The sequence below is a fragment of the Chondrus crispus genome, genomic scaffold (genome assembly GCF_000350225.1).
Source record: "Chondrus crispus Stackhouse genomic scaffold, scaffold_235, whole genome shotgun sequence".
Lineage (NCBI taxonomy): Eukaryota > Rhodophyta > Florideophyceae > Gigartinales > Gigartinaceae > Chondrus > Chondrus crispus.
The window spans coordinates 81,514-100,060 of record NW_005179115.1 but is presented as its reverse complement, the minus strand read 5'-3'; the positions used below and the strand labels follow the sequence as shown (position 1 = coordinate 100,060).

Below are 18,547 nucleotides of genomic sequence, written 5' to 3'. Positions count from 1 at the left end.
CGGCATGCTCGAGCGGCCGCCAGTGTGCTGGAAAGGCCTGGTTCTCCTGGCGCTACCTCGACCCCGCCGCCCTCCGCTTCGGCCTCGCTCCACCCCCACGGGTCCGAGTCCCCGTCCCCGTCCGAGTCCCCGCTCCCGCGCTCCCGCACTCCCCGCCGCTCCGCCTGCCGCACTCTGCTAACACCCCGCACCCCCGCCCCATCCCGCTCCCCGTCCCCGTCGCCCTTCCGCACCTACGCTACGCCCGCGCACAGCTCGCCGCTCTGCCCATGGTCCACCCATCCGTCGTCGACCTGTGCGACACCGACACCCTGCACCCACCCCACACTACACCTCCGCCACGGAACGACATTTTTGATAAGCTCGTCAACTCCTGCGCCCTCGTCACGCCCCCGCTCACCGTCCTGGCCGGCTGCACCGCCGCCACTGCCGCCGTGCCCGGCATATTCTTCGAGACTTTCTGCGTCACTACCCTCTCGCTGCTCGCCCTGTCGCCTATCGTCGCCCACAGTGGCACCGATTGCGCTGTTGTCACCACCCTAAGGAATCTTGGCTTGCTGCGGAAGAGGGGGACCCAGGGATGGGGCCAGATCACGGGCGTATGCGACTCGTTTTTGATCAACGCCAGCGTGCTTGAGGGAGCAGAGCTTGTTATGGAGAAGGGGTTTGGCCTGAAGAGCAAGAGGAGAGGCACCCCGTTTGGTCCCGCTGACAAGGAGAGAGACCCGCCGTGACCGCCTTTTTTTTTTTTTTTTGACCTGCTTGCTTCAATTTTCCTTTTTGCTTTTCGTCCGCTTGTTGATGACATCCTACGTTGTACAGTATGTCCGTGCTAGAGCAGGACGATTCTTGTCGCAATGACAAATGATGCGTCGCTATCAAGCATCTGTGCAAGTCTCTCGCTATTTAATGCGCATATTGCCGCATTCGCGTCACCGCCTTCTCGAGTGCTATACAGCGCCACCTCATCTCGACCTCATCACTTGCTTGTCTACTTTCAAAATTTTGTTTGGCGGTCGTGTCAAGGACTCTGTCTTTTTTTCAGCCTCGCATTGGACAAATTAACCTCATGCACCTCGGATGCGTCGCCCAACTGTACCAGATTGATCGTTTTCGTGCACAGCCTCTGCTGCCGCGCCTGCAGCAGCCCACGTCTTCCGTGTCGCAACCAAAACGCGTCGCGGCACCTTATTTTCCAACAGCCGCGCCAAACACCGTTCCAATACCTAGATTTTGAATGTGATCGTACGACTTGCCGTGTGTTTTGTGCGTTGTGGTCGCTCTAATTTTCTCTAGTTTCGGTAAAAGGTTCTTCAACCTTTTGTCGCACCGCTCAAAAAATAACTCGCGTGCACTCGTCGCGCGCACTCGTTGACAACATTTTGACTCTCCTTTTTGCAAAGGCGAACATCGACTCTATTCGGAGTAGGCTTGGTAGTAGAGAGTAAAGTAACAGAGAAAAAGGGCCTCTTGAGACTAACGTCACGAATCTGAAATGTTTGAGAATGTGACCAAGGATCTGAGTTACTACCAAGTAGGGATGTATGCATGAATAGGGCGCAAGCTGGGGTCTGGTTTGAGTTGGTCTTATAGAACCGAGAGTCTGCTTCTCTGCACTGAAGGCAGTTTTGTTACCCCTCAGTAGACTCTTTCTGGCAAAAGGTCTCGCCTTCTTTTTGTGACATAATAACAAACAGAATACTCACTCGTACAGTACCCGGTACAGCACTAGTCACACGTTCGCGGCAAGTGCACCTTTCGCTGTTGTAGAATCATGATGCAATTTTGCCTCAACGCCCTTAAAAGGAAGATAATGTAGCAATGTCCTGCACAACGCCTCACCAGAATTAATTCAGATGCAGAGTCACACAATCCCCCTTCCGTCGTCCATGAAGTCCACTTCTGGAGGCTCCAACAAGGCCTGCGACAACTTCTCCACGTAGGCGTGAGGCATATAGAACGGGCAAGATCTGCAGTATCCTGTAGCTCGCACCCCGTGGCGAGCGTTGTCAAACACTAGTCGATATTCTCGTCAAAAAATATGAAACACGTCGTGTGCACAAGCTGTAAATCGTTACCACCGTAACGCTTCCCTCAATACCTACGTGCGCAGCGAGTAATGCCATATCGAGAGATACATCTGCGTTTGAGTCCACATGCGCATACTGGAGAAAGGCCCTCATGTCAAAACGTGGCAGCAGTGAGGTCTGACACCGAACGCGTGAAGCGACACCAAGTGCCAAAACGTGCTGGTGGTTTGCCACGAGTTGATCTACGGTACATACTGTCTTCTATAAGAGACATTTTCTGTGAGAGAAACATGAACATCAGTCACAACTTTTCTGTACAGTATCTGTATTAACCTTTTGCGTGGCATTGGGAAAACTCCGCAAGCCTCGCTGGCGTGAAATTTAGTGAAACAAGAATTCTCAAACCTTCAAAGTGAATTCCGCACAAGAACGAGAACGGTATCAAGAATATTCGTGGTCGCTCGAATGGCTACGCGTGGACAACCTTGGATACAACGCGCAACTACGTGCCACAGAGCGTGACGTGCACCAGTAAAGCAACACCCATTAGCTTACCGACTGCCTTCAAATGTAAGCATTGTGTCATTATTCAAGTGTCAAACTTCACAAAGTTTGTCACGATGAAAATATTTTCTCACAGATAGCTTCCCTGGGGCCTCACGGAACCCATGCTTTTGTTTTTATCCTTTCGTGGAGGAGGGAGTGCGCTCGCAGAGGCAGTGCCCCGCAGGCCACAAGTAAGCAGTTACAAATACATCGCTGCCCAAATGCGAGGAGCGTTTTCGCCATGTTGGCACCATGCTCATGTTCCTAAAAGCCTGCATAACTCGCAGTCCCCTTCCATAAAGTTTAGACCAGTGTTTCAATTGCACTTTGATACGAAGAAACTCCTACACACACGGCCAGGTACAGTGCATGAATAGCCCGTGTCACGCCAAATTGTTTTGTTTGAAGCTCGCCCTGGCCATTGAACGAAAACTAAGTTCGATCTTGGAACAAAGAAGACATGTTCCCCCCCCCCCCCCCCCCCCCCTGTCAACTTTTCACCACGTTGACTTATAACTCGACCAACCCAAGCTAGGGCACGGGGGGAGGAGGGGCACGAGGGATTTCCATGTCCATGCTCTCGAGACGGTTGTGTGTATGGTTTAGAGGCAAATTCCCGTTTTTGCCATTGGCGGCGAGACTTCTATGTACTTGTAACGCTGCAAGTACGAGTAAAACCCTAGTCGCCGCTCCCAAAATTCTCAAGATGCGAGGAAAGGAAGAGATGCCATCCCCCCCTCTTTATCGATCATACCTGATATGGCATGAAAATTGGAATCATGTCGCAAGTGGAAGGCCGTGTAAGTGGGACATGACTGAAGAAGGGCCTGTGGGGCTGAGAAACGCGAAGAGCAGGAGTTGTGAAAGAGGGGTCAGGACAGAAGAACAGAAATGAGACCATGTGGATCACTGAGCAGGTGCCCTCCCCCATCTTTTTCTCCGAAAAGGAGACAATCAACAGTCGATGTTTGTGGCGACGATTATCCTGAGGGCGAGAAAGTTCCAGGCGATGAACCGAAAAAGTTAGCGTCAACACTCAGCAGAAGGGTTGAGCAGAAATGTAGTAAGATGATTACTGTGCCCTGCACATCCTATTGCAGGAAGGGCTAGCTGCGTAATGCTACGCAACAGTCTACAGAACGATACCATTAATATTGCAATGATCGATCCCAATGATTGTACAAGCATCCATCGATGCACGTTCTCGCCGTGCCTCTGCCACCCGTCTCCTCCTTTCGTTCCGCCCGGCGCACTTCAACATCAGTGACAACACCCATTCGCACATGGGAATCTGCGTCGCAAAGACTTGCCACGTTATTGCCCCAATAATTCCTTGCCCCTGCATCACGATTTTCCGTCTCCTTACAACCACCTGACATTGTGAAATTTGTACTTCATGAGTCTCCCCAAGGCAAGCTCCCAATTCGCCGACTTGATAATTATTTTGCGCCGCCGAGCTCTAATCAGACCACCCTCCGTGCGCACGGAAGACGAATGGGGTTTTGTCCTACTACTGACAACCATCGCCCTCGCCTTCCGTTCATCCAGGAGTTGCTTTGTCTTTCTCACAACCGTCAGCCCGAATATGACAAGAGCCGTCACATCGAATAGCGCCGTACAGCATGCCAAAAAAATCTCATGCGTTGTCAAAAATTCAACCTCACCAACCACAGCGGTTAACACAAGCAAACTGTCTTTTGCCGAACCCCGCGATCCTTTAAATCCGTGCGCAAGCGTGACACTCGCATCCATGAAAGCAAACAGCGACCGCCAGTCACGACAACGCACCTCCTCAGCTAGTGCGATGTGCAAGGGTAACGCCTCGAGCGCATACGACAGAACTAGCTTCAACAAACTCACCAAGAAATATTTGATCGGTTGCTCAGCATTCATGTTCGTGATGATCTTTTTGTGCATTGACCACGCGAGCAAAAGACCCAGACAAGCTGCGCTAAGTGAGAGTGCAATTTCTGTGTAGGTAGTAAGGGGTATTTTCTCTGCCAGGTACGTCGACAAGTCCATTCCGATCGCAATTTCATCCTGCTGCGTCCCCCGGTTTGACGCGGCTGGCGCCGCAAAATCATACAATGCCGCGCATTCATCATCACTCCCTTCTGCCTCATCACGGTAATACTGCACACCCTCCGGCGGTCTGCAGTAACCTCCCTTCTCCGCAGGTGTCGTGTGTTTGTGGAACCGAAGATCCCCCCGACGAAGCCCTGATATATTGTATTTAGGCAACGCATCAAACTCGGCTTCCCCACAATCATGCATCCATCCGCGTTGTCCGTCTGCACGCCAGTAGTCTCCAGAAATTCGATCAGGAACTTTGTACGTGAAATTGTAGGGGTGTCGCCCATATTCTGGTTTTGTCCCTGCTGGTCGTGTCGAAAGTCGAACAAGCTCGGAGTGGCAATCCGAAAACTTCTCTCCCACAGCCTCATAGATACATACATGTCTCCCAGTTTCTTCCCGTTCGCCGTCAGCGCCCACTCTAGTCAATGTGATCGGTCGCACAAGCAGTGCCACCCCACACTCGTTGGAATCTTCCCCTTGTCCTATACATCGGCAAGCGACCATGACTTGCGTGCTTCTTCCTTGTAGATTCTCTCTGAAGTTGTTGAAAGTGTAATGCACTTCACCTACAGTCCCGAATCCATTGATCGCGACTTCGCACTGATTCTTAGACGAGTGATTGCATTCTTGAGATGCATTGGAAGCCAAGGCTGTGCGATAAACTGCGGACATGGGGCCTGATCGAGAGGCCGTGATGGTGCGGTGTTCTTCCATCGGTCCATTAGCCCAAACTTGAGTAGCAGTTCCGACTGAATCTTGCAGGCGACGCAGAGGGTCGAGAATTCCTGTTGGACCTTCAGGTTGCCAATCTGCTCGAAGAACGGGTGGAATACGGGCGGCCCGAAATGGAAGAAGAAAAAATGCTATACAGATTAGGAAGAACGAGAGTCGAGCAGAAACTGCCATAGTGGTGATTGCGACCAGGGAGAGCAGAAAGAATTACCGGGTGACACGAGAAGGCCATAAGTGAGAGGGTAGATCGGAATCTGGGATGTATGTGCAGCCTGTTGAACGAAAGTGGTCTTATGCTTGTAGACTTAAATTCTCTGGGAGTTGAAGCTGAAAGACAGCAGCATCGAACATATGTGAATGATGTCACACGAGAGAGAGAGAGATATGCTTCACAAAGGCGCCCCGAACAAGTGCTACTTCCACTCTTCGATGTGAGCAGCGTTATGCTCCCTCGGTATGCGGACCATCATTCATAAAGCCAACAGAAGCTAGATATGTGCTCCATAAGCAAAAGTGCGGAAGAGGCAGAATGGTACTGCTCTGCTGTTGCTGGCCAGTGAGTGGCTATTTTCTCAAGTGGTTGTTTGGCCGGGGACCAATACAGCAGGGATGTGCTGCCCCGTGTGGCCCATATTTGACAAGAGGACGGGTCTACAGCAAGGATATTGAGATGGCGGTTCCAAATAGGCACCAGGGCGACATAAAATTAATAAATTTTAATCGTCCTCGAGGCAACAATGCCGCCGTTTTCCCGAAGTCTTTGATCTCTCTGCTATTGATAGCAGAGTACTTGTGATAGTACAGTACTTGTGATATCACAAGTACTGTATCATGGTATGGAGCGTGATTGCGATCTCCTCGATTTCCGTTTTTTCGTCGTCACAATTTTCTTTCCCTGCAAGGTAATTCGACGCCGTCTACCCAGCAACGCTTTGCCGGTACTTTTTGGAATTGCAGTTGGCCCAACACACTGCTCATGTGTCGGTATGAACTGTACCGTCCAGTATTCGTGCAACATGCAAATATGTCCATACAACATGTACATCTGCCACAACTGTGTCATTTCGGCAACAATTCTATGTAGAAACGCAAGTCATTGCGCCCACGAGGGGAAGTGCTTTTTGATGCGATTAAAGCCATCTTCTAATTCGCCTCTCATTGGCCAGCGGCTTTGATCGACCCAACCATGGGCCTCACAGACTAGCGTGGCTATGACGAATTGGTTCCCCCTTTGCTCTGACGCTATTCATCAAGAGTCCGATTTCGCGCCAACTAAAAGCTGCCGTGCGTCCACAACAGCTTGCTTCAAATGCTTTGTTGGAACCTTGTTGATCTTTTTTCCTTCCAGCTTTCCCTGTCGCAATCCCGTCGGCCTTCAAAAAACTCCTTCATATCGGGTGCCATAGGTTGCAGATACCCTACTACATATGCTTTAGTGCTTTACCCAGAGATGGTCTTTGTTTACTACAGAAGATACCAACAGATGTGTACCCTCCCCCTTGTTTCATAGTCGTGAGCTAGACTCACTTGTAACTGCGTGAATACTCTTCACTGTGCTCATAAAAAAAATTTTGACAAAGAGTTTGTCCGAAGTGGCCATGTATCTCCATGCCTCTTGTTATCGCTGCCGGAATGACGATCTAACCCATGCTTCAGAGGAGGTCACAAATAGTCCCCTTTGAGTAAGAATGCGGAGCGGCACTTCGCCGAACTTCAGGTCAATGGCAGCCTACCCGGTCCATCCTCCCATCGCGTCCGGGGCTCAAAGAATGTACGGTAGTAGAGTTCGCAATTCGAAAGGGGGCGCATCAAAAACTACTCTCTTCGAAAAAGGAGAAGACCAAGCTGTACTGCTCTCTCTTAGCCAGTCAAAGCCAGCCTGCTATGTCCAGTCTGGTCGGCAAGGAAGAATATGATTCTGGTACGACTGAATTGCACGTGCCTCCTTATTCCCGATACCATATATACCTCCGCTATAACGCTGCCGTCGTCTTCGACCGCCATGAGCGGTGTCCATCAGGTCTATCAAAGCACTCCACTCCCTTATGCGGATGCCTGGTCTGTGACCGTCATGCACATGAACCTCGTCAGTCTCCACCGTCCTGACTAGAGACGCGGCCCTCAAATCAACCCTACCCTTTCGTGTTCGCTGTCCCATCTGCGGACGTATTCCTTGTGTTTCTGCTGTCCCGCACGTCCATGTTACCCATCGCTGCATCTCTGTCCGCGTCATATTCTTCCATTCCATGAAAGAGTGGCAGTTGACTATGCGATGCAGCGCCGCCTAGACTTGACATGCTGCTTTGCGAAGTACTCGCTTCTGCTGCAAGGTCTCCTCTCTCAGTGTCACTGGTGACAGATTGTGATGAATATGTGCTTCTCCACTGTTTTGAACGTTCAATATGGTGTCGCGACTTGCGGATACCCTTTCGCCTTTGCAGACGTCGCAAAGTGTTTGACAGACCTTCGGGTATTCGCAAGAGCCCAGCCTCATAGCTGGCAATCTGTTCCCTCGCTCTCTTCTCTTCAAGCAGATGCTTCGTCTTTCTCACAACCGTCAGAATAAATATGGCAATTGCTATGAGGTCAAAGAGCGCTGTGATTAGTGCCAAAAGTGACTCGTTGGTGTACAGATATTCCACCTCACCCATCACAGCAGTTATCACCAGCATGCTGTCTCGTGCCGAGCCCTGCGCTCCGGTAAATCCGTGTGCAAGCGTGATAGTAGCATCCATAAAGGCAAACTGGGACCACCAGTGACGACATCCCACCTCATGAGCTAATGCGATATGCAAGGGTAACGCCTCAAGTGCATACGACATAACTTGCTTCAACAAACCCACTAAGAAATATTTGACCGGCTGCTCAGCATTCTTCTTCTTCATGATCTTTCTATACATTGACCATGCGAACAAGACGCCCAGACAAGCCGCGCTAACCGAGAGTGCAAGCTCCGTGTATGAAGTGAGGGGTGTTTTTTCCGATATATAGGTATGGGGATCCTGGCCAACGGCTATTTCATCTTGTTGCGTTGCGATATGTGCGGAAGAGGGCGCCGCAAAATCATACAATTCCGCGCATTCATCATCACTCCCTTCTGCCACATCACGGTAATACTGCACACCCTCCGGCGGTCTGCAGTAACCTCCCTTCCCCGCAGGTGTCGTGTGATTGTTGAACCGAAGATCCTCCCGACGAAGGTTTGATATATTGTATTCAGGCAACGCATCAAACTCGGCTTCCTCACAATCATGCGTCCATCCGCGTTGTCCGTCTGCACGCCAGTAGTCTCCAGAAATTGGATCAGGAACTTCGTACGTGAAATTCAAGGGGTGTCGCCAATATTCTGGTTTTGTCCCTGCTGGTCGTGTCGAAAGTCGAACAAGCTCGGAGTGGCAATCCGAAAACTTCTCTCCCACAGCCTCATAGATACATACATGTCTCCCAGTTTCTTCCCGTTCGCCGTCAGCGCCCACTCTAGTCAATGTGATCGGTCGCACAAGCAGTGCCACCCCACACTCCGCAGAATTTTTCCCTTGTCCTATACATCGGCAAGCGACCATGACTTGCGTGCTGTTTCCTTGTAGATTCTCTCTGGAGTTGTTGAAAGTGTACTGCACTTCACCTACAGTCCCGAATCCATTGATCGCGACTTCGCACTGATGACCGGAGAAGGGATTGCATTCTTGAGATGCATTGGAAGCCAACGCTGCGCGATAAACTGCGGACATGGGGCCTGTTCGAGATGCCGCGATGGTGCGGTGTTCTTCCATCGGTCCATTAGCCCAAACTTGAGTAGCAGTTCCGACTGAATCTTGCAGGCGACGCAGAGGGTCGAGAGTTCCTGTTGGACCTACAGGATCAACATTTTTTGTTTGGACAAGAGGAGGACGGGCGGTATCAACACAGAGAGACAGGCAGGTTATGCATGCCAGAAGAAGGTTCAGACAGCGAAGACGCAGCATTTGGAGTAGATTTGTAAAAAGAGAAGACGTTAGACCTCACCTCATCATATGAAGGAAGCAGTGGTTTTCATGTTGAAGGTCACTCATGTGAAAGGCAGAATGTCGTCTATATAAGCCTCGGAGCGCAGACATCATGGCATGGAAGCAGCCTCCAAACATGACTCTAAACAGATTTGCGCAAATGGGGTGAGTGACGTGACATGCGGAAATCAAAACCCTGCCGCGCTAAAGGATGCTGCAAGGGTACCGCAGCCGCAGGTCTGTACGTCAAGGCCAATTGGCGCGCAGCGTAACGTAGCAACTGGAAAACAGTTGTGCAGGGTACATACGAGTAAGTTACTGTACCTTCGAGGAGTAAGTACGGCTTTCGCATAGCATGCACTGTAGGCCGTCGCCTGGCGCGTCCGCACCGAAAGTGATGACGTGGACAGTTGTGAGTTTGCATCTCTTCGAAGGATTGTGCATGGCCGCGCGCAATTTCCCATCGCGCAATCTGGATTAGAGTAAGTGGTCGCGATTGCCCGACGGCGCTTCTCGTCTGCAGTACCCTTGTACTTGTTTCTCCCGTGGGAGCCTCGACCCTTGACGGGCTCCAAGGAAGAGCGATTTAAACTAAGGACAGTAGTATGACTGCATTGCTGCGCTTCGTCTTTCGCCCCTGGCGCCACTCTCGTTTCCACGCTAATACTCTCCGCCACCGCTCCATTGCCAGAGTTCGATCTACCGTTTCGCGCGAAGAGGCTCCGTTGCGGATTTGAGCGACAGACTGAAATCTTTGCCTGTCGCGCGATCGGCATGGGCAACAACACAACACTGAGTCGCCGTCAAGGAGGGGGACGGGAGGCGCTATAGATCCTCGACTCCCATCAATACTGTACTTGGGTGTATCTCTTTGGTGTGACGTGTGACTGCCGTGACCGCTACAGACATCCCCTCTCCTCTCTCCGCCGTATTATGCATCTCGTGGGATGCTTTAAGGGCGAAGAAAGGAGGGTGTTGTGGGTCATTTGTTTTCCTGGGGCAGCCATGACCTCATCCTATAAAGCGTTCAAAGAATTCGCTAGGGTTTGTCGCAGGAATGATCTCATCCAATGGAGTGTTCGAAGAACTGGTAAAGTCTTGTCTAGTAGACACTAGGGCTACCACTCATGGAAAATGGACACGGTGATAGGCTATCAGCTTTTCTCCGTTGAAAATAATGAGCAAGTAAACAACAAAGAAGGAAGCAATATAGCAACCGCCATCTGGAATTGCTTAGCTTCATTCACACCCTGCCTATGTGGTTGGCTCGCACAAAGCCCCAACAAATAATGTATCAATTTTGTCTTCTTCCGAACAAAAAATGCAACTGCTGGCGCTATTGCTGCTGCTGGCCAAAGTGCCCGTAGCACGATTGCATTTTGCTCCGTTGGTCGGGAAATGACGAGAACTTCTGCATAGGGTGATTGCGACAGAAGGATTCGTAAGGGCTACACTCTTCACGTTTCACGTTTCACATGTGTCATGTCAAGAGCTAGAGCACACGATTACTGCACACGTCGGAGATTTTTTTTCCCGTTAGGTAGGGTTTAATCAGCAGTCGGAGGGCCTTTAAACTGCTTTTTGGTCGGACGAAAGAAACGTCTAAGTATAAAAACGGAGGCTTGTGGGATCAAAAAGCGCTTGTGGAGATAGTCTTCAGTTCTTTTGAAACTGTTTCATGTCCCCGTAGCTGTCATGCGAAGGAAACCCTTGTCACTAGAGCGTCGCTACTATGCTTTCCCTTTTCTGCAAATGTATCGTTAGTTATCGATTGCGAAAAAGGCTTCAGATACAGCGCCCAAATTTTTTCAGCGTCATCAAAACAAGATTACACGTAATTATTAGTATGAGAGAGGATTCCTATCACCTGAGCCTCAAAACTACGAGTGTGTGCTGCATACCGTATACCGTAAGACATCGCGACTCGCTGCTTGATGAGAAGTACACCCTGCAAATTGTCAATGCCATGTCCCTGGCTTCATAGCTGCCCAGCACAGATTTTCCTGTATTGTGCACGGCAACGAAATCGTGAAACAACGCATGCTTGCAAGAATCAGGATTGTTACGCCTATCCATTGACGAATGATCAAAGCCTGCATCGTTGTGATGGAGTGAAAGGCCTTTCAGTAACTTCCTGAGGATTTCTTCTGGTTGCAATCCTCATCAGGATCTCACGTGACCTCTCTTTTAAGCCGCGAGAGTCCTTGTTGCCTAGCTTTGAAGTCACGGAGAATGGCTTCTACAGTAGTGTCACCATGACCGGAGCCTTCCACAGGTTTGGCACCCCATGGCATTTACGCTTCATCGTGTATTATCTTTGGTAGATTTCATGACCGCCGCATGAAAAGAGGAGGCTTGAGATTTGGCCAGAAGAGATGGACAGACACACTGTACTGTACGTACCGGCAGTGCGGTATTGTACTGAAGATATTCGTAGTTTTACGATGGTTGATGGTCAGTGGGACATCAGCTAAACAGGATCCAACATGCTACAGTAGCGCTACAGTAGAACAGGACGAATCAAACATTAAAAAGGACGAAAGATTCAAAAGGAAAACAAAGAAAGAGAAAAAGACATGATGAAAAAGGAGACACGACACGAGGGCGGCAGTGCCGGGGATGGGTGGGAGAGAAATAGACATGGAGAGGAGAGGTAGCGGGATAGGACAGCTCGCTTCTACTACTTATGGGTCGGCGGCGAGGCGGATACAGCGAGACCCCCGGCTGTCAGTAAGTGCTTACAGAGGCGTGCTATTTCCCGTGGAGTTTCACCCCTATACACAGTGTGTATAGGGGTGAAACTCAACTACACTGTGTGTATTACACACAGTGTACAGTACATTGACCCGTACATTGACCCGTACTGTACCAGATATTGCACCGCTATCATTAAGTCCAGAAACCTCGCCTTCTCCACACCACAGGCATGTTGGGGCTCAGAAGTCTGGGGTAGCCAATGCTTTTCCCCCGTACCCTTGGGTACCGTACCGTACTCATTCATCGTCTTGTGAGTCCAGTTGTTGGAACAGGCTGAGAATTGAGCATTACCACGCCCAGATGCGGCACTCCGCGCACAGCATGGTTTGAGTATGCACTGACTATAACTCATTCATGTATGGAGCATTGGTGTCCACGTTGCCGTGCACCTGAAATCTCACACACAACACGCCTCATCTACGGTTTCACAGCAGCTCATGTCGCCACCGATGTGAATTCGGAAGAGGAGAAGGAGACTGTTTCTTATTCAAGGGAAAACGCCGATTAGAGATATCTTGTGAAGAATTCAGTGTTTTGAGAAGAAAACCCCTTCAGGAGAGAATTGTAGAGTCATATTTTCCAACCACAAAAATGGGACGACAGAAGCAGTATTGTGTCTGTATAATCCTGGTAATGAAGAAAGTTAATGCTTTACGTTTGATACAGAAAGATGTAGATATGAGCTAGCCACATTAGCACTGTGCGCAGATTCAGCTCGCGAAGTCTTCGCGATTATAACCGTTACACAACAGTACGGTACAGCGCAACAAAGTGCTCCAAGTAGATCAGCACAATGGCATCGTCGCAATGCCTTTTGTGGCTTGATATGGAACTCGCAGAATTGTTGGCGTGGAGCGTCACGTGCATGAGGCAACGCATACACAGCCAGCACCTTAGGTTTCATCTCTTCACAAGCACGCTCACTACCCATTGCCTCGTTCAGAAGAAATTTGTTTAAAGGATATAGCGGATACAGATTGAACAGACTCATATCGCCTGTTTAATTCAAACCTGTACCGAAGAAAAGGAAATGAGCGATCCAGTTGGTGGGTTGCCTACCTCTGGCGCTCTCAAAGCAATATGTTTAAGCGATTTTGAGAATCGGTACGTCATCCTTAAAGCAAAAACTAATATAAGCCTTGCTCTTAAGGACGGAAATTTGAATGGATATCATCTGCATCATGCGGCCCACCTTTCTTGGCGTTCCATTGAACAAAGCAACAGTTCACACTCCCATGTGGACCCATCTACTAAACCAAATCGACCAGAATTTGGCTACAGTCGCAATATCACGGTTTGCGTAGAGGTGACAATACAACTCCAATAACAGTCGTTTTGTGAGTCAGGTCACAAGCTTACTGCGAGGGATGCAAACAATTCAATCGCCTATGACGAATGTTCTCGATACAATCACGGGGTTCTAAATCCTATACATCTAATGCTTTGGCATATGCTGACTGTGTGCAAATTCTGACATTGAAAACATGCAGCGGCGGGAGGAAAAATGAGATTTGTTGTTGCACATGACATGACATAGCAGGAATGTCTTCAAGAACTGTCACAAGTGCATGTCTTTCATGTGGAAATACAAGCCGACGGAATTGCAGCAGGCGTTCAATGAATTAACACAGGTACTTAGCATTTTGTTATACAAATACATGCGTACGATGTACGCAGCATGTGAGAAGTCAGCAGGACCAGCAGTGAGTACAAAATATCGAGGGATGTATGGCAGATTAACTGAACTCAACGTATGTCCAAGCTGAGATGAAGAAATGTAACAATGAACCTCCTTCATTTCTTTTGTCTGGAAGGACTGAAAGGGCCACATTCCGAGAATGCGGCGGAGCAGGTGCTGCAGGTATTTTATGCTTATCCAGGCAGTGTTGTTGCTGGAAATATAATCTGAGAGGGGCCCAGCTATGATATCCCCTAAGGAATCAGTTGACCGCGGCATGCAGAGTAACGTTGATCGTCAGCACAGCAGGTGGGTTCTTTTGCAACCGCTTCTTGGCCCGAGACACATCAACATCCATCAGATTTAAGCCTCATTCTGCAATATTCCTGGCAGAAATGCCCTTTCGTCATGACGGAGTAGGATTGCCCCTCCTGCGGCGGTGGCTACAAAGGCCGAACTCCTTTTGACCGAAAGCTTTCCTCAAATTCCGTGTACTGCCATAATGGACTCCACATAATTTCTCCTATTGGCCAAGTTTCAATTCTATTAGCACAGACCTTGTTAAACGTGTCGGTCGGACGAAGCGAGTGCGTGCGCGCACCAGGCCTGATAAGCCTTCTGCATACGCAGTTTCGAGCAAGATGGTTCTCATCGTCCCTCCGCCCCTCTAGTCTCAATGAATACGTTGTTGAGTGCAATTTACACCAATCCACACCAGCTTTTGTTCAGGCCCGAAAAAATGGCTTCAACGACCAACAACTACTTGCAATGCTTGGCCTTCGGCTGTCCGCACTCTGTCTGCACCTGTTGCGGCTTCAGCTCAGTGCATACGAACGCGATCGCTAGGGTACTGCAACGCCTGACGAGTATAGCCCTACGTTTGCGGCGAGACTCGACATCCGTTCAACGTACGAGGCATAGGGCGAGTAACAAAATCCACGCGGAGAACTCTTGATCGTAGCTTGTTCAGTGGGAGCCCAAAAGTTTAGACGATGGGGAAAGCAAATTCAATTCCCGTTATCATCGTCGTACTTGCCTTGGCGTTCCAGACTTGTTGTGTCGCTCACAGGTATGTGGCCAAGGAAATAATATGGGATGCATGGGGAGTGGATTGCTTTTTCTAGTCCACTTGTAACTAACCAGTGTTTGCGATTTTGTTGGCTTCTGGATACCAGCTTCCTCACAGTTCCAATGCCTATTTCTCGAGTTGAGACTTGTCGTATAGGCGGAAACCCTGGGTTTGAAGCATTCTGTGGGGGTCCATGTCCGAACTACCATTTCCGTACTGACATGACACTGGAGAACCCAAGCACTACATGGGAGCGCGGGTCGTTGCAGACAATTCATTACTCGAAGAACAATCACGTTGGGGGATTTGTACGTCTTTCGCTAGTTCCCATTGGGGACATGGACCGCAAGGACGTGCACGACCTGATGGCGTTCTACTTTGGATGTTGGTCCTCAGGCGGGTACACATGCAACGAAAAGGAGCATCACAGAGACTGCGGGTTTGATAGAGATAATCTGGCGTGGAAAATGGACGTGTTGATCCCGACAGTGTATCCGGATGGGGTGTACGTGCTCGGTTGGTCTTGGTACGGAGGCGGTGAGACGTTTGGGTCGTTTGGGGAGTACTGGGACTGCGCGTACGTGCGAATTCAGGGGGGACCGTTGGAAGATGTGAACGGGGCGGTGTTTCGACCGGGGCCGAAATATAGCGATGGATGCCAATCGTCTGTGGAGCGGCATGGAATTTGCGTGACTGAGCCGTGTGGGAAGGAACTATGGAGCAGGAAGATGGTGCCGGGGGAGTTTAGCAACGGAAATCCGTTCATCTATCGGGCGTGGTTTGAACAGGCGTTGGAGCGACCAGAGAACCGGATTGGTGTTGCTGAGCACGATGACTTTGGGGTGTACAGATTCAAAGTGTATGATAGCGGGAACGAGATGGAGCTTGGGGCAGACATCAACGAGTTCATTGAACTGGGGGATATTCAAGGGATTTCGATCGTGCCCGAAGTGTTTGGACACGTCGATCGGGTGGATTGGATTGTGAACGGGGTGTTTGGGTCAAGCACGAGCGAATACCCGTTCTCCGTGAGTGGATCGCAGCCTGACCAGTCGTCACCGATCGGATACAACTTGTACGCATGGGATTACCATTACTTGGACAAGCGGATGTTTGTGACAGCTGTGTGCCACTCCGGTGGGAGACGAGTATACTTTTCGCATGACTTCTACTTTCGACGCTAAGGTGATGGGATGAGGGCAATGGACGGTAGAGGAGTGAAGGTAATGGGGATGCAGGTGGAATGATGAGGAGTGTGAGGATTCCTCACAATTACGATTATTATTAATTACAAACAATGTAATGTATTTGCTTTTGTGTTGATCCACAATGAGAGAAATTTCCTCAATCTCCCCGCATATGTTTTTTGCGTGCGCTGCCTCTCTCCACAGAGAGCGAGGCAGCAGCTGCAGCTTTGCTCGGTGTAACTGTGGGCGTGCACGACTGTTGATGTCAACAGTCGTGACTGTCAACAGTCGTGCACGCCCACAGTTCCATCCTGTGACATCACAGGATGGAACCGTTTCGAATACTGATATGACTTTATGCTGAAGAGCGGAGTCGAGCCGTCGAGCTGCATTGCCTGCGACATGTCACCCATATCTTTACATACAGCGCAATACCGTTGAAGTAATAAGCCCGGAAACACAGCACGCGCAACGGTGGAAGGCGTGGTGTGATCCGCGATTTCATTACATTAAATCAAGTTTTTGCGCGCAATTGCGCTCAAAAACTGCCAGATAATGCTGCAAAATGAAAAAATCACCACTTCGGCCTTGTTCAGGCGACCCACCGATAATCGCGATCAACCATCGAAATCGAGATCCCCCATGCCGTCCTAGGGTCCCTGTAGCCCATCTCCATGCAGTGTCTCCCATTGTCTAAAGTCGTTTCTTCATGAAGAATCATCAAGTTTCTCAGTTTCTGCATGAATAAACAAGCAAAAAGCAAAAATGAAAAAACAACCCGAAATCGCGGGTGTGGACTAACAGTTACCGTACTGTACAATTCGTACAACTGTACCAAAGGGTTCTGCACAGCGTGCTGCTGGTGTCCATGTGTCCCTATTATCGACAGCGGAATGGCAGCAAATCCGACAACTGGTGGGTAGAAATGAAAACACATCAAACAAACGCTTGAAACAAACACTTCACGTTGTACAACACAGTTTCACTGCCTTTTATGATACCGTACATCTTTCTACATTCCTTGTCCTGTGCTTACGTACCGTGACCAGTTGGAAACTTGTTATCGGTCGATGACGAAGACCCATACGACCGCGGCTCGGCCAGGTGGCTCTGGATCCCCGGCATGGGCCCCATTCTCGACCTCGCCGTTGCGCTGCCCAAATTCAGCCGATGCAGACTGGACCCGAACACCATATCTGTGGAAGCCGCAGACCGTTCCCACGATCGTTTCCTCTGCTTAAACTTGGCGATCACGGCACCCCTCGCGTTGTTGTACCGTCTTCTCCACAGCGGCATCGCCACGCGTTCGAGCCGTCTCAAATTCCGGCACGTCCACTGCTTGCACGACGGGCTGTCCTCCACGGCCCGCAGCAGCATCACCATGCTCTCGTCCTTGCGCCCGCACTTCCAGATCGCACGCATTATTCGCCGCTCGATGCTTGCCGAATACATGTCTTCCGGGTCATACAAACTCTCGATAATCACCGGCAGGCTGCGCTCCTGCTCGTGGAAGTAGTTAAGCAGTTGCGTCGAAAACGACGCCACTGCATCCGTCACTTTCCGTAAGATCCCTCCACATACTGCCCCTTCCGTCACCGAGCCCAGGTTTGGTGCAAGCTCCGCATACCCTACCTTAAACCCGTCATAATACCTCCGGTCTGGGTTAGTCAGCAGCATTCCCGGCGGCAAATCGCGGTCCAGTCCCAGGAGGGCCGCACACGCGGCCGTATCCCGAATGCCGCGTATGATCGCGCCCTTGCACACTGTGCGGGACGCCGTAGACAGTTCTCCATCAATCCTCCCCCATTGCTCGAGCCAGGGAAACAGCACCTCTTCCTCTGCTTTGAGCCCCGTCACGAGGAAGGCCTCAAACGTAGAAAACCACGCAAACAAGGCGCGCAGCTCCGCCCTCGTCACAGGCGCCGCGGGACGCGGCGCCGATACACAGTCGAGGATCAGGAACAGATCGGCCAACTCCAGCCGCACGGCGTTGTGCCACGTCGCGACCACGTCCAGGCTCCACACCTTGCCCAGCGGCACGGGCACCGGGGTCGGCAGCGTCAGGCTGGGCGACGACGGCGGCCCGTTCACGGAGTGGCCGCTCATCGAGTGCACCAACTCAGCGTCCAGATCGAGGCTGTTCACGCGCACGGCATCCGGATCGTCGACGATATCCGCGCACTGCTCCGCGGGGCCATTGAGCCTCTGGCGCTTGAAGGTGGCGCTGGATCTCGGCGGGCGCAGCTCGGGGGGCGACGGCGGCGACGGCGGCTCGGGCGGATCTGGCAGCGATGCCTCTGCGGGGGCCTTGTGCAGCGGGAAGCGCGGGAGGTCGAGCGAGCGGAGGCTGACGGAGTTGTCGTTGGCGGCGAAGGAGGCTGCGTACGCGGCGGCCTTCTCGGCGGCGTGGATGGCGTCGCGGGCGGCCTGGGCGGCGTCGGCGGCGTCGCGTGCGGCGCGCTCGGCGAGCGACTCCGCGGCGCGCG

At 50.9% G+C, this 18,547-nt stretch overlaps 6 protein-coding genes; 2 read left to right on the top strand and 4 right to left on the bottom strand.

The window, feature by feature from the left end:
* The first annotated feature begins 857 nt into the window (after nucleotides 1-857).
* Nucleotides 858-1,341, top strand: CHC_T00004534001 (hypothetical protein). XM_005715941.1 is given in 2 exon segments: nucleotides 858-1,286; nucleotides 1,287-1,341. 1 exon segment carries the CDS (start codon nucleotides 858-860, stop codon nucleotides 1,284-1,286), a length of 429 nt encoding a protein of 142 aa, XP_005715998.1. The 3' UTR covers nucleotides 1,287-1,341.
* A 2,367-nt stretch (nucleotides 1,342-3,708) lies between these two features.
* On the bottom strand, nucleotides 3,709-3,921 carry CHC_T00004533001 (hypothetical protein). The gene has a single exon (XM_005715940.1). It carries the CDS (start codon nucleotides 3,919-3,921, stop codon nucleotides 3,709-3,711), a length of 213 nt encoding a protein of 70 aa, XP_005715997.1.
* Nucleotides 3,922-3,938: 17 nt separating this feature from the next.
* On the bottom strand, nucleotides 3,939-5,156 carry CHC_T00004532001 (hypothetical protein). The gene has a single exon (XM_005715939.1). The coding sequence runs from the start codon at nucleotides 5,154-5,156 to the stop codon at nucleotides 3,939-3,941; it is 1,218 nt and encodes a 405-aa protein (XP_005715996.1).
* Nucleotides 5,157-7,296: 2,140 nt separating this feature from the next.
* On the top strand, nucleotides 7,297-7,494 carry CHC_T00004531001 (hypothetical protein). The gene has a single exon (XM_005715938.1). The coding sequence runs from the start codon at nucleotides 7,297-7,299 to the stop codon at nucleotides 7,492-7,494; it is 198 nt and encodes a 65-aa protein (XP_005715995.1).
* A 22-nt stretch (nucleotides 7,495-7,516) lies between these two features.
* CHC_T00004530001 (hypothetical protein) lies at nucleotides 7,517-9,349 on the bottom strand. Its single transcript, XM_005715937.1, has one exon. The coding sequence runs from the start codon at nucleotides 9,347-9,349 to the stop codon at nucleotides 7,517-7,519; it is 1,833 nt and encodes a 610-aa protein (XP_005715994.1).
* Nucleotides 9,350-17,093: 7,744 nt separating this feature from the next.
* Nucleotides 17,094-17,738, bottom strand: CHC_T00004529001 (hypothetical protein). Its single transcript, XM_005715936.1, has one exon. It carries the CDS (start codon nucleotides 17,736-17,738, stop codon nucleotides 17,094-17,096), a length of 645 nt encoding a protein of 214 aa, XP_005715993.1.
* Between the last annotated feature and the right edge of the window lie 809 nt (nucleotides 17,739-18,547).